Source organism: Octopus bimaculoides, chromosome 29, assembly GCF_046866305.1.
Source record: "Octopus bimaculoides isolate indiv1 chromosome 29, ASM4686630v1, whole genome shotgun sequence".
NCBI classification, from domain to species: Eukaryota; Metazoa; Mollusca; class Cephalopoda; order Octopoda; family Octopodidae; genus Octopus; species Octopus bimaculoides.
This window is the reverse complement of record NC_142956.1, coordinates 10114980-10130071: the sequence shown is the minus strand read 5'-3', so window position 1 is coordinate 10130071 and position 15092 is coordinate 10114980. Positions and strand designations below refer to the sequence as shown.

At 40.3% G+C, this 15092-nt stretch overlaps 1 protein-coding gene across 2 annotated transcripts in view; it reads left to right on the top strand.

Moving 5' to 3' along the window:
• The window catches only part of LOC106868305 (poly(A)-specific ribonuclease PARN), a 72433-nt gene that overhangs the window by 22540 nt on the left and 34801 nt on the right, over window positions 1-15092 (top strand). For both annotated transcript variants that reach the window (XR_016239103.1, XM_089345743.1), the window contains exons 6-9: window positions 1105-1165; window positions 2522-2684; window positions 6247-6351; window positions 10808-10934. Coding sequence is in view for 1 of the 2 variants with exons in the window: in XM_089345743.1 (XP_089201869.1) it covers window positions 1105-1165; window positions 2522-2684; window positions 6247-6351; window positions 10808-10934 (456 nt within the window). In the remaining variant the exon portion in view is untranslated. The remainder of the gene's footprint in view (window positions 1-1104; window positions 1166-2521; window positions 2685-6246; window positions 6352-10807; window positions 10935-15092) is intronic.

Genomic DNA, 15092 nt, shown 5'->3' with positions numbered 1-15092 from the left:
GTTCAAGAAAACCACATCTGAAAGAGCTATCGTGAACCAAAGCCCATTTGTGTTAAATATTCTTTCATACCTTAGTCAGAAGAAGGACAGTGATTTGGCCCTTTTTCAGGTTGCTGAAATTGGTGGGAGACAGAAAGTATCCCTTAGACCTGATTACTTATGACTGAGTCGACTCTACTAAAGACAACCAAAGACCTAGTGTTGGTGTTAACCCTTTAGCGTTCAAAATACTGTGTCAAATGTAATGTTTATAAATTCATAGTGTTTTGAATTAATCATATCATCTTGTAACCTTGAGATTTTGATATGATTGTTTATCTATAGTAAAACATTGTCGGGTAGATATGAGAGGTCAGATCTGTCTGGTCTAAACATAAAGGAAGTAGAATATTTGGGCCAGATATCATCATGATCATCATGTAATGTCTGCTTTCCATGCTGGCATGGGTTAAATGATTTAACTGGAACTGGCAGGCTGGAGGGCTGCACCAGTCTGATATGGCATGGCTGGATACCGTGCCTAATGCCAACTGCTCCAGGAGTGTAATGGGTGTTTTTTACATGCCATTGGCATGGGTACCATTTACATGACACTGGTAACAACCACGACTATGATTTCACATGGCTTAATGAGTCTTCTCAAGCACAGCATATCACCAAAGGTCTCAGTCACTTGTAATCGCGTATGTGATGCCCATCATTTGAAGATCATGCTACCAGCAACAGCCACGATTGTGATTTCATGGGTGCCGTTTATATGACACTAGCAATGACCATGACTACGATTTCACTTGGCTTAATGAGTCTTCTCAAGCACAGCTTATCACCAGATATGGCCTGTTTAAATGCTAAAGGGTTAAACTGAGCAATATACAAGGATATCCTAGAACCATTTACTTCTTTGTGTTATACAAAGGGCCTGTAATGACTGCTGAAATTATATGGTGTATGTATTGGTGTGGTGTTGTATAGCAGTGAAGGGAAAGAAACTAATGATTGGAGACACTCTATGTTGAAGAAGATGGTGTATTAACATGGTGTATTATCTCTAAGTTGCATGTTACACAGCAGCTTGCTGAATTTTATTTTTTACTTCTGTTCCAGTCTTCCAGCATTGATTTCCTTGCTTCACAAGGCTTTGACTTTAATAAAGTCTTCAGAGAAGGTCAGTTCTACACACTCTCTATCTGTTGATGATGCATTTTATTTACATTTGTTTATGTATGTTGTGTATACATACACACACACACACACACATACATTGTGTATGTTTGTATGGATGTGTATATATTTGTATGCATACATAGTTAATGTATTTGTGTGTGTGTGTGTGTGTGTGTGTGCGTGTGTTTGCATATATATATGTGTGTGTGAGTTTATATATATATGTATGTGTGTGTTTGTGTGTCTAACTGACAGGGTCCAGTAATCTTCAGGGCTGCCCTGAATTCCACTGTCAGCTTTTGCATGTCTTCTATGGCTGAATGCACTTTCTAATACCAACCACTTTACAGAGTGCACCAGGTGCTTTTACTGTGCCATCAGCACTAATAAGGTTGATGAGTAACTCATTAGGCATAAAAAAAAGAAAAGGAAGAAAGCTCCTGTATGGAGGAGTGTTGAGAAGTGGAGGTGGGTTTATGCCCGGTGTTAAATGGTATGAAAGAGCGATGAGCATAGGTGTCTTGTTATAATAGAGGGCCTACATGGCTACCCCATATTGTGTAGGGGTGGGTGAAAGTAGCTGAGTGTCAGCAAACTCTCGACATAGATGAAGGTGAGCATAAGAGAGGATACAAGGGAGGGGTCATGTGAGGCGAGGAGACGGTGGATACTTTCATAAGAGTGTGAGGGGAGAGCAACAGATGGTTAGAGATGGGCATATATACAAAAGGCGGCAGCTTAGCTTAATGGTACTGGGACCTTAACTGGCATCTGAGAAGTATGGAGTTTGATTCTCCATAGCTGCCTGCTGGCAAAATTTTAGGTGTAGGCATGGCTGTGTGGTAAGAAGTTTGCTTCCCAACCACATGGTTTTGGGTTCAGTTCCAATGCATGACACCTTGGGCAAGTGTCTTTTACTGTAACCTCAGGCTAACTAGAACCTTGTGAATGGATTTAGTGGAAGGAAACTGAAAGAGGCCTGTCATATATATATATATATATATATATATATATATATATATGTGTGTGTGTGACTGTGTTTGTCCCCACTATCATTACTTGACAACTGGTGTTGGTGTGTTTACATCCCTGTAACTTAGTGGTTTGGCAAAAAGAGACCAATAAAGTAAGTACCAGGCTTAAAATAAAAATAAGTACTGAGGTTGATTTGTTTGACTAAAATTCTTTAAGGTGGTGCCCCAGCATGGTTGCAGTCTGAAGATTAAAACAAATAAAAGATAAAAGACGCACACACACCCACCGCTTTTGCCACATTACCCACCACTACTACAACACCCAGCATCATCTACTTCAACTCTGCTGCCCACCTCTGATGTATGCATTGCTCTGTTTGCAGGAATACCTTATCTGACCCCAGATAATGAACAAACTTTACGTGAATGTCTTGAACAGAAGAGACAGCTCATCAGCCAACATGGCTCATCATCTTACTTCAGCCCCCTTGAACAGAAAGACTTGGAGATCCCTGCTGACCAGAAGGTCTTTGTCGATACTGTATGGTAGGTTGGATTTTATCTTATGTTTTTTATTGTTTAAAACAATGCTTCTCAAGTGAGGTCCATACAGCCATTGGGGTGCCACATAAGATTTTGCTGTTAAAATATATATGCAGTAAATTGGTTATACTTCTACAATACACAAAATATTTTAGTGTGGTAAGAAGCTTGCTTCCCAACCACATGATTCCGGGTTCGGTTCCACTGTGTGGCACCTTCATCAAGTGTCTTCTACTATAACCTTGGGAAGACCAAAGCCTTATGAGTGGATTTGGTAGACATAAACTGAAAGAAGCTTGTGTGTTTTCATGTCTGTGTTTGTCCCTCACTACCACATGACACCTGGTGTTGGTGTGTTTATGTCCCCTGTAACAGTTGTCTGTTTCGGTGTGGTTTCTGTGACTTGGATGCCCTTCCTAACGCCAATCACTTTAGAGTGTACTGGGTGCCTTTTTACATGGTATCAACATCAGTGGGGTGGGGTCACCATGTAGCTTGGAAGGCAGAGACCGCTCAGCTAGCAAAGGAAGGGGCTGTGTGCCGGGTAAGAAGTTAGAGTATTATAAAGGGACAGAGATAGTTGTCTTACTATTGAGGAGATACTTAACTACCCCAGTAGAACAAGGAAGAAAGGTGGGAGAGAGAGAAAGGAATGATGTTGGAGATGTATTGGAGCCTACCCACAGGGAACAGTGGAGGAAAGTAAGTAGTACAGAGTGGGTAGAGGGATATATGTTCCATAAGAGTGTGAGGGGAGATGTTTAGAAATGGGGAAGATATGACTAGCAGCTGGTAGTGAGAGAAATTGAAGCGACTGAGAGGGTTAGGGTTAGTAGATGTGTAAGGGCATGGAGAGGGGATAGGTTCATGAGAGAATGTGGGAGGGGGGTGCAGCAGGGGAGGTGCCTGTGGTGAGTGGTAGGAAGATGGGTTACAGAGTAGGTGACGGGGGGGCAGATTATGTGTGTGAAGGAGGGGCATGACTGCGAAGGACATTTTTATGTGTGTGGATGACCACGATTTTACTTAGCTTGACATCTCTTTCTAAGCACAGCAATTCACCAAAAGTTTTCATCTCTTGTCATCTCTATGAGTCTCAACATCTGAAGATCGTTTCTCACCACTTCATCCCTCATCTTCCTGGATTTAATCCTTCCACAGGTTCCTTCTACAATTAGAGATTGGTACTTCTTTTATGTGGCTGTTATCCATCTGCATCACATGACCATACCAGTGCAGTCTTCTCTCTTGCACATTACATCTGATGCCTCTTATACCCAGTTTTCCTCTTCACTTATTTCTGCTCTGACATTACCCATTCAGGAGAATATCCTGGCTTCATTTCTTTCAAGCCTTCACATGTCGTCTGTAGTCACAGCCCATGTTTTATTGTCATGTATCATAGCTGTTTGCACACAAGTATCACACAAGAAGGCGGCGAGCTGGGTGAAATGCTTAGCGGTATTTCGTCTGCAGCTACATTCTGAGTTCAAATTCTGCCGAGGTTGACTTTGCCTTTCATCCTTTTGGGGGTCAATTAAATAAGTACCAGTTACGCACTGGGGTCGATATAATCGACTTAATTCGTTTGTCTGTCCTTGTTTGTCCCCTCTGTGTGTAGCCCCTTGTGGGCAGAAAAGAAATAAGTATCATGCAACTTGCTTTTCACTGAGGGAGAGGCCCTTCATTACCAACAATGCTAGTAGCTCTCTGAACTTTATCCAGCCCATTCTTATTCTAGCAACTATGCTTTCTGAACTTCCTCTTCCACTGCTAACTTGGTCACCTAGGTAACAGAAGCTACCTACTACTTCTAAGGGTACCATTGGGTATTTGTGGAAGTCTATTCTCTGAACATTCTTAGTGTTTATTGTACCTTCATATCTGCCACACACAAAGACTACTTTCTCCATTAACCTTCCAGTTATACCACTGCACCTCCTATGTGTCTACAGCTTGCACTGGGTTCACTATATGGAATTTCTACCTACACCTTTTTTATATATAAAGCAGGGCCATCTCTCTGAAGGGATTAATAATTTGTCTGTTTTCCTACTTACAAGGACTTAACTCCGAGGCCTTTTCATTCCAGACTTTGCTTCCACTCCTGCAATTTCTTCTCCAGTTCTGATAGTGATTCAGCTAGAAGAACAAAGTCATCAGCATTGAGGAGTTACCAAGAGCAGCCAGTTTTAAATTTCTGTTATGGCCTGGAGGACTGTGATGAACAAGAGGAAGCTGAGAGTTGATCCTTGGTGTCTGTACTCTAAATTTGTTGCTATGCTCATTGCCAACTTCCACCCTACTGACAACATCCCTGTACATGGCTTGTACAGCTCTCACCAACCATTCTTCTATCTCTAGCTTCCACATTGACCACTGGATAAAGGAGTGGGAGCTATGTCAAAGGCTTCTCCATATAAAAAAAAAGCCAAATACAGAGGTTTCTTTTTGGCCAAGGACTTCTCCTGCAGCTGCCTCACTAGGAAAATAGCATTAATAGTGCTTCTCCCTAGCACAAAATCAAACTGCATCTCGTCAACGTTAACTCTCTTCCTAATTAGCTGAGCTATAACCCTCTCTGTAATTTTCATGACCTGGTCCAGCAGTGTGATATCTCTGTAATTATTTATGTCAAATGCATTACTTTTACTTTTGTAGCAGTTGGCTATAATGCTGCTACACCAGTTATTGGGTACGACTCCCTTGTGGGCAACCTTATTAACCGTTTGGGTGACTAGACTATATCCCACTCCACTAGACATTTTAAGCACCTCATTAGTGATTCCTGACAGGCCAGGGGTTTTCCCTGTCTTCATATTCTTAATTCCTTTATCTATCAAGCTACTATCAATTCAGATAACTGCCCCCTCTGTTGGGTTCACATTAGGCAGACTCCTCTTCTCCCATGCATTCTCTTCGTTTAGCAACCTTTCATAGTAGCATTTCCAAGCCTCTTTCTTTTTAGAATCACTAACTGTAAATGAACCATCATCCATGTAAACACACTTGTCTCCTACAACATCATGATTTTTCTCTGAAACACTATCTTGCAATCTGAAACACCTTAAGTCTTTGGTGCTCGCACTACAGAACATTGCCTAACTTCTTTTCTGCTTCTTCCCTGACTAAATATACCTGTCTCCTAGCTTCCCTTCTAACTACCTGACATAGTTCTCTGCTACAACCACTTTCTCAGTCTTGTTTCTTTGCTCTAATGTTCCTGTGTACTACACTATTCCACCAAGATGTCACCATGGGTCTGGATGGGACTTTGCACCAACCACAAATTTGGTCAACTGTTTTGTAGGAAAAGTGGATGTTAAACCACTGATGAATTAACAACTGCATATCAGCCATAATCTAACCACCGGTATAGACAATATAATAAAGATTTGTATATCAAACCCATTTTAAAGTATTTTTCTGCTCAATCATTACTAGAGTGAGTTTTTGACTTGGAAAGTTTTCAATAAAATGCTAAAAGATGATGAGATGATGATAATCTCTTTCTCTCCTGTACACTGTTCATTTTTAATTTCTTTATTCTTGATATGTTTTCTAGTGAAAGTGTCCAGACATTTGTGGACAACTCTAAAGAAACAGTATTGGATCTTCCTCCTTGCAACGGATTCCAGAGAAAACTTCTCTATCAAACCCTCAGAAATAAGTAAGTGATTTAATTAATTAATTGATTAATTATGTACAACTCAGTATATATTGCATAATCTGATATTTGACGAAGAAATACTTACAAATGTTTCATTAGAGTTCTCTGTGGACAGAATATATTTGGATTTTTTTAACTACTTTATCAGAGAATAACTTCATTTCCTATCTATGGAGAGAATGATGAATTTTGGTTATTTATACTAAACACAATCCAGAACTCAGCTGAAATGGTTGCTCTAATTTGCATAACCCTGTGTTTGTTCACAATGTTGTTAATTCATTATGTACTAGCAGAAATACCCAGTGTTGTCTGGGTCAAAGAGAATAAGGAAATTTTAAAATGCTGTCTAGAATACGCAGGTTTCAACTGCTAGTAGCTGAGATACCAACTTTCTACATTAATAACTCCCCAACCCATACCAGCATGGAACATAGACGTTAAGTGAAATGTGAAAAGAAAGTTTTCAACTCATATATGTATATAAAGTAAATACATGTAATTCAAAACACGTTTTGTGTAGCTGATTTCGTAACCAAAACATAGGTACAGATTATAAACAATGAAAGGCCGATTTTAGTGATTCATTTGACAGAGGTAGCTGAGAGCCAATCTGTTGATAAATCTGACCTTGGATCTTGAAAATTTGCATGAATCCTGGCTCAGTTTTCATCTCTTGTGACTCCAAATGATGTCATCTGTAGTGCAGCGTTGTATTGTCTAATTTTGGAAGTGCTTGGTTAGTTGACGACAACAGTTTCTTCAATGGCTCTGGAAGTTGGGAAATTGCAGGGTATTTAACCTTTCCACCACTGCAGCACAGCGCGGGTGTCTCTCCTGGCCACTTCCTTGCTTTACAATGTATCCACTCATTTGTCATTACACCAATGGAAACTCTAGTGTCATCTGCATAATAAACTGCTGGACAATAATTGAAAGCTGCTTCATAGAAGTTGCTTCTATGAGCTGGTGCAACTGCTCTTCATTCTGCAGTGGAGATCCTGTTCCTTGTCAGCCGTGCATATCTCTATTCATCACTTTGAGATGCTCTGGCTTTTGTAGTGCACAGTCTGGTATTTCTTGGTATGCTTTCCTTTCTGCAGCTGTTTCTCTTTCCCTGGACTAAGACATTCTTTTGGCTGACCTTGACATTGTAGACAAATTTGACACTTTCCTTCTAGCCATGGTTATATATGTATACAGAAATACACGGGTGCAGAAGACAGTAAACAATGAAAATAACTTGGTAACGGAAATTATATTTCTTAATATGATGGGCAGAAAGTAAATAAGAAATTTTTACGGAAAATAAAGAATTGTATGGGTTGAAGCAAAATTTGTCAGTGAACCAAAGAGCCATTATCAAAGGAACCAAAAAAAAAAGCTGTTAACAGAGAAACACAAAACCGTTGCAAAAGTAAATAAGAAATTTTTAGGCAAATTAGCTAAGTGTACAGATTGAGGTGAAATTTTATGAAGTTACTTCTGTCGGCAAATTATGTATGAAGTTACTTTCATCAGTAATTGTGAACTTCTTTCTGTCAGTAATTTGTCATTGTTATTTGTAAATAGCGATTGAAAACTTACAGTGAAAACAATAGCGATTGAACTTAAAGAGAAAACAATAGCGTTTAAAAAAAATGAAAGTGAAAATAGAGTGAGTGAGAAATAGAGAGATAGGGTAGAGAAAGAGCTAGCAAGTTAGACAAATAGATAGATAAGATGTAGACAGACAGATAGATATAGAGATATAGACGTTACTGACGCTAGAGAACCAGAAGTAAATATTTTTTTAAACTTTCGAAGACGTGTATATTATGAAAAGCAATATTTTAAATAATTTTTATGACCAATGGATTTAAGGGAGACAATCATTTTCTGAAAGTTACTTTGCAAAGAGTTACCTCCCTTCACATAACCCAGGGGGGCCGTTACTCATTATGTGAAAAATTTTAAGAGTCTAAAACCATCCCTGAAACACAAGCAATGTATGTTTCAGTTTGGAGAAAATCAGTTGAAAAATACAGCCATTATAATCTTTTACATACACACACAGACAGAATGGGATTTATATTATAGACAACACATTTATTGGATAATCTGCAGGAGAAATGTAAACAAATGTTCCTACCTTTGCATGGAGTGACAAATCTGGTGATTGTCCTGATGTCATCTCTATTTGGAGATTCATCAGGGAACAAATACCTTCAATTCCTGTCCATGGAGAGATCAATAACTTATAGTCATTTACATCAAATGCAAGCTGGGACTCAACAGCAACAAAAGAAGCTATTTTGCATAACTCTGCATGTTTTGGGAATGGAAATAATTAATTATATGCATGGCTGGGTGGTTAAGAAGTTTGCATTCCAACCTTGTGATATTGGGGTCAATCTCACTACGCATCACTTTGGGCAAGAATTTTCTATATATCAGGCACAGGTTGGTTGTGTGGTAAGAAGCTTGCTTCCTAACCACATGGTTTCAGGTTCAGTCTTACTGTATAACACCTTGGGCAAGTGTCTTCTTCTACAAATTCGGGCTGACCAAAGCTTTGTGAGTAGATTTGGTTGCTGGAAACTAAAAGAAGCACACTGTGTATAATCATATATATATATATATATATATATGTGTGTGTGTGTGTGCATCTTTGTGTCTGTGTTTGTCTCTCCATCACCACTTGATAACCAGTGTTGATGTGTTTACGTCCCTGTAACTTAGCAGTTCAGCAAAAGAGATGAATAGAATAAGTACTATGCTTTCGAGGTATAAGTCCTGGGGTTGATTTCATTGACTAAAACACCCTTTAAGGTGGTACTCCAGCATGGCCGCAGTCAAATGACTGAAACAAGTAAAAGAATATCAAGGCTGACCAAATCTTTGTGGATTTAGTAGATGGAAACTGAAAGAAGCCTCTGTGTGTGTGTTTGTATTTGTTAACATTTACCCTTCCCTGAAAATCCTGAGCTAGAAGTGGTGACACTCTTCTCATTTCCCCTATCAACAAATCTCTGCTGGTTTTGTACCTTCAAAAAGGCATGAAATAAGAGATCCCTACTTGGAAGTCAGGTAAGGGTTAGTGACTAGAAGGGCTTCACTGATATATACATGTAACTCATGCTAGCATTGAAAAACAAATTTAAACACAAATTAATTATGCACAGTCTACTGTATATTGAGTTATCCAACTACAATTGTAGGCCCTTGATCACAACCACAACATTTATGATCTACCTTCATCATCATCATCATCATCATCATCATCATCATCGTTTAACGTCCGCTTTCCATGCTAGCATGGGTTGGACGATTTGACTGAGGACTGGTGAAACCAGATGGCAACACCAGGCTCCAATCTGATTTGGCAGAGTTTCTACAGCTGGATGCCCTTCCTCTCAACAAAAATGGGAAAAGGGCTAGGTGAATCCGAAAAGTCATAGAAAAAGCAGAATAGAGTTATGTTTAGTATTAGGGTTGGGGGTTAACTGCAGGATTAGCATTAGAGCTGAGAGCACTATAGTTAGGGTTGGGGGTTAACTGCAGGATTAGCATTAGAGCTGAGAGCACTATAGTTAGGGTTGGAGGTTAACTGCAGGATTAGCATTAGAGCTGAGAGCACTATAGTTAGGGTTGGGGGTTAACTGCAGGATTAGCATTAGAGCTGAGAGCACTATAGTTAGGGTTAGGGTTAGGGTTTAGGGTTTAACCCTTTAGTATTCAGATTATTCTGTCAAATGTAATGTTTGTTTATTTATATTGTTTTTAATTAATCATGTTCAATCTCATAACTTTGAAATTTCAGTGATGTGGTTATTTAGTTTTAGAATGACATTGTAGGGTTGAGGTGGGAGGCTGGATCTGGCCAGTTTCAAAATAAAACAGGTTAAATATTTTGGCTGGATTGCCAGTGCCCCTGGACTGGCTCTTGTGCGGGTGGCACATGAGATGCACCATTTTGAGCGTGGCCGTTGCCAGTACCGCCTGACTGGCTCCCGTAGGATTTTCGAGCGAGATCGTTGCCAGTGCCCCTGGACTGGCTCTTGTGCGGGTGGCACATGAGATGCACCATTTTGAGCGTGGCCGTTGCCAGTACCGCCTGACTGGCTCCCGTAGGATTTTCGAGCGAGATCGTTGCCAGTGCCCCTGGACTGGCTCTTGTGCGGGTGGCACATAAAAGACACCATTTCGAGCATGACCGTTTTCATGCGGGTGACACGTAAAAGCACCCACTACACTCTCTGAGTGGTTGGCATTAGGAAGGGCATCCAGCTGTAGAAACTCTGCCAAATCAGACTGGAGCCTGGTGTTGCCATCCGGTTTCACCAGTCCTCAGTCAAATCGTCCAACCCATGCTAGCATGGAAAGCGGACGTTAAACGATGATGATGATGGCCAGTTTGAATGCTAAAAGGGTTTAAGTTTGTTTAGTCTGTGTATATTTGTGTGTGTTATTGCAGGTTTTCCAACAGTATTCATCTGGAGACAAAAACTGGAGAACGCAAGGAAAGATTCATTGTGGTAACCAAAATCTCAAGTGACGAAGAGCTGAAGAAGAAAGAGAATGAGAAGTATTCTACAGAACTGGTAAGCTCTACTTGTTGTTATTTAGCCTCAGGTCAAACATGATCCAGAACTCCTATGATCAAAAATGATTCCTGCTGTGACAACCCTATCTTCTATATAGACATAGTATAGCTGAGACTACGTTATCTAATATATAGTGGTTAGTATCTAGCATCAGTTGTCAGTTAGTCTTTTTCCAGCACTTATGATCAAAAATGATCCAGTAGTCACCCTATGATGTTTTATTCCAACATGCTAAACATTTCGCCTGGCATGCTTACGATTCTGCCAGCTCACCGCCAGCATGCTCAATATCTCTGTAGATTAGTTATAAACACACAATTTTATTTTAGTGTTATAAGTGGTCAATGCACAAACAAACTTCCTTTTTTTATAAGTAGATATGCGGGTGACACGTAAAAGCACCCACTACACTCTCTGAGTGGTTGGCGTTAGGAAGGGCATCCAGCTGTAGAAACTCTGCCAAATTAGATTGGAGCCTGGTGTTGCCATCCGGTTTCACCAGTCCTCAGTCAAATCGTCCAACCCATGCTAGCATGGAAAGCGGACGTTAAACGATGATGATGATGATGATGATGATGGTAAAGGGTAAGGGTAAAGACCCCCTTCAGTCATGAATGACCATGGGATTGCACCTGGAAAATTCCCCCTCTGAGACACAAGTCCGGGCAAGGTTGTTTATGGAAGACCAGCAATCATCCGTGCGTACCAGCCTCCCCTCTCCACACCACCAATTCGAACCAAGGGGAAGATAAAGGCCAATACAGCTTGGCATCAATGATGTTGCAACTCATTTCTACAGCTGAGTGAACTGGAGCAACATGAAATAAAGTGTCTTGCTCAAGAACACAACAAATGGCCCTGTCCAGGAATCAAACTCACTACCTTGTGACTGTGAGCCCAATGCTCTAACCACTGAGCCATGTGCCTTCATTTATAAGTTTATAGATTAGCTGTTAATATGCTATAAGTTCTCAAGGCAGTGAGCTGGAGAAATTTTCATGCTGGACAAAATGCTTTATGGTATTTTGTCTGTCTTCATGTTCCAAGTTCAAATTCGACTTTGTCTTTCATCCTTTTGGGGTTGATAAAGTAAGTAACTGGGGTCTATATAATTGACTTACTCTCTCCTCCGAAGTTGCTAGCCTTGTGCCAAAATTTGAAACTAATATGCTAACATGTGTTGTGTGGTAAGAAGTTTGCTTCTCAATCACATGGTTCTAGGTTCAGTCCCACTGCGTGGCACCTTCAGCAAATGTATTCTACTATAGACTTGGGCCAACCAAAGCCTTGTGAGTGGATTTGGTAGACAGAAACTGAAAGAAGCCTGTTGTGTGTGTGTATATATATATATATATATATATATATATGAGCCTGGTGCCACCTACTAGCTTGTTAGTCCTCAGTCAAAAAACCATCCAATCCATGCCAGCATGGAAAGCAGACATTAAATGGTGATGATGATGATGATGATGATATACAGGGTGCGATGGTTAAAATGTCACCATTTTATATTTTTAATTTCATGCATGTGCATTGATTGCTTTTGATTTTGTTGACTACACAGTATAGTAGGGTCAGGACCATGGTGCAATTCACTCTGCCAGAAATTTGGAAAGAACATGCTGTACTGCATAGCATTAAATCCAATACGGACATTTCAGAGTGTTTGAGTGTCAATCTGAGGACAGTGCAGTGTACCAAGAGTGATAAAGATCAAACATCCAGTCACCATCATGGTGTTTGGAGTGATCACTAGTGAGGGCAACATTATGCCTCCATTCATCTTCCCACATGGCCTCAGACTCAACACGGATGTCTATATCAAGCACCTGGGGGAGGTAGTGCTACCCTTAGTCAAGAGGGTGGCTGTTGGAAGACCCTATGTCTGGCAACAGAACTCTGCACTATGCCACACATGCAGGAGAACCCTGTCATGGCTGTCAGACAATTTCTGCAACCACATCACCCCTAACATCTGGCCACCTAACTCCCTAGACTTCAACCCCCTCAATTATTTTGTGTGGGGCACAGCTGAATGAGAGACCAACAAAACTCCTTGTAACACCAAAGATGAACTGAAGGCAATGGTTATGGCAGCATTCACCAACTTAAACAAGGAGACCATCCAGAAGAGTTGCAGGAGATTCCAAAGTCGTCTGGAGGCCATGGTTGAAGCCAATGGCGATTTTATTGAATAAATTTACTCTTTAGTATTTCAAGATATTTTTATGTAAGTTTGGTAAATATACCTGTTAAAAAGAGATGTCAGTGTTATTTTCATTTTTGTGTAATTGATTCACTGCACCCTGTATTTATCTGTCTGTGTTTATGTTCCTGTAACTTAGCAGTTTGGCAAAAGAGACTGATAGTACTTACTTTAGTACTAGGCTTACAAAGAATAAGTCATGGGGTCAATTTCTTCAAGTAAAACCCTTCAAGGCAGTGCTCCAGCATGGCTCTGCAGTCAAATGACTGAAACAAGTAAAAGAATAAAAGTTCTTGTATGCTTGTCTTTGTACATATCAACAGTTCATTGGTTTCCTTTACATGAAAACTGAACTGTCATCCATTTTGCCACCAACAGGACCAGTTGTAAATCATTATAAGCTGTTAATACCTTCCATAACTTTGCCATTACATTCTTTGCTGAGACCTCGTTTCTTGATACAAGAATCCTTAACTAGAACAAAAGAGACTACCCACTGAAACGAAGTCTCTCTAAAGTTGTCTCTCACCAAGTACCAGTAAGCAGCCATTGATTCCATCACCAGTTGGTAACAAACCTTGCTTAAAAACTTTGATAGCCTTGTCACTTAGAAAATTAGCAGCCAAGCATTCAGGAGGCTAATGAGATGCTGTGTAAAACTGTTAATATGAATATAAACTTTATGCAATATGAGTGCTCTTTTCTTCTATTTGTATATCTGTCTGTGTGTCTGTTCATCTGTTCTGGCATTGTTTTTCTAATCACTGGTGGGGAGATGAGTTGGTGCTATCTCTAGTGGTCGAGCGTCCATCTTTGACAAAACCAAGGAGAGTGATCTGGTGATCATCACACTGGAGGTGACAGGGATTTATCTCCCTGCTAGCAATATAAACAGGAATGCATTTGCACCAAAAGCCAATATAAGAGTTTCTCACATGATATCTACTGCAGTAAAATTTATTCTAACAGAACATCCACATTTAAATGGAGATAAATATTACCTATCGGTATTGACTCTGCATCTGTTGCTAATACATATATCTTAACAGCCTCACTGGCTAATCGCGACACCAGCACCTGTTCTAGCACTGTTTTTCTATTTATATTGCTGGCGAGGAGATGAGTCACTGCTACTCTAGTGACTCACCCCAGAAAGGGAGATAAATCCCTGCTGGTGTCAGGCAGTGATTTATCTCCCTGCTAGCAATTCAAAAACTACCACAGCATAGTTTATTCTGACAGAACATCCAGGTTTGAGTGAGGATAAATATTATCTCTCGATATTAATACTGTCTCTGTCGCTAATATCTCTCTTTCTCTCTCTCTCTCTCACACACACTATCTATCTATCTCTCATTGTGTGTGATAAGATGTGTTATGTTAATAACACCTTCATCTTTTCCACTCACCAAAGTGAATGGAGCTTTGGCCAGGAGGAACTGATGTTATCAGACAGTGCCCACAGTTCATCGGGTGTTTTGACCTTGAGCTGTAACACCCTCCTTTGGTGGGTCAGCAGAGGTGGCCAAATCACTGCTCTTCATCTCCTCCTGGCTTCCAGCTTAACTCCTCTGGCAAGCAACTCTTTCAGCTGCTTTTCCCAGTAACAATATTGCCGTACTGCAACTCTTTCAGCTGCTTTTCCCAGTAACAATATTGCCGTACTGCAACTCTTTCAGCTGCTTTTCCCAGTAACAATATTGCCGTACTGCAACTCTTTCAGCTGCTTTTCCCAGTAACAATATTGCCGTACTGCAACTCTTTCAGCTGCTTTTCCCAGTCAGCATGGTAGACCATGCTGACTGGGAAAAGTTTTACTCTTTTACTTGTTTCAGCCATTTGATTGCAGCCATGCTGGAGCAACACCTTAAAGGGTTTTTTGGTCAAACAAATTAACTCCAGGACTTATTTTTTAAAGCCTAGTACTTATTCTATCATCTCTTTCGCAG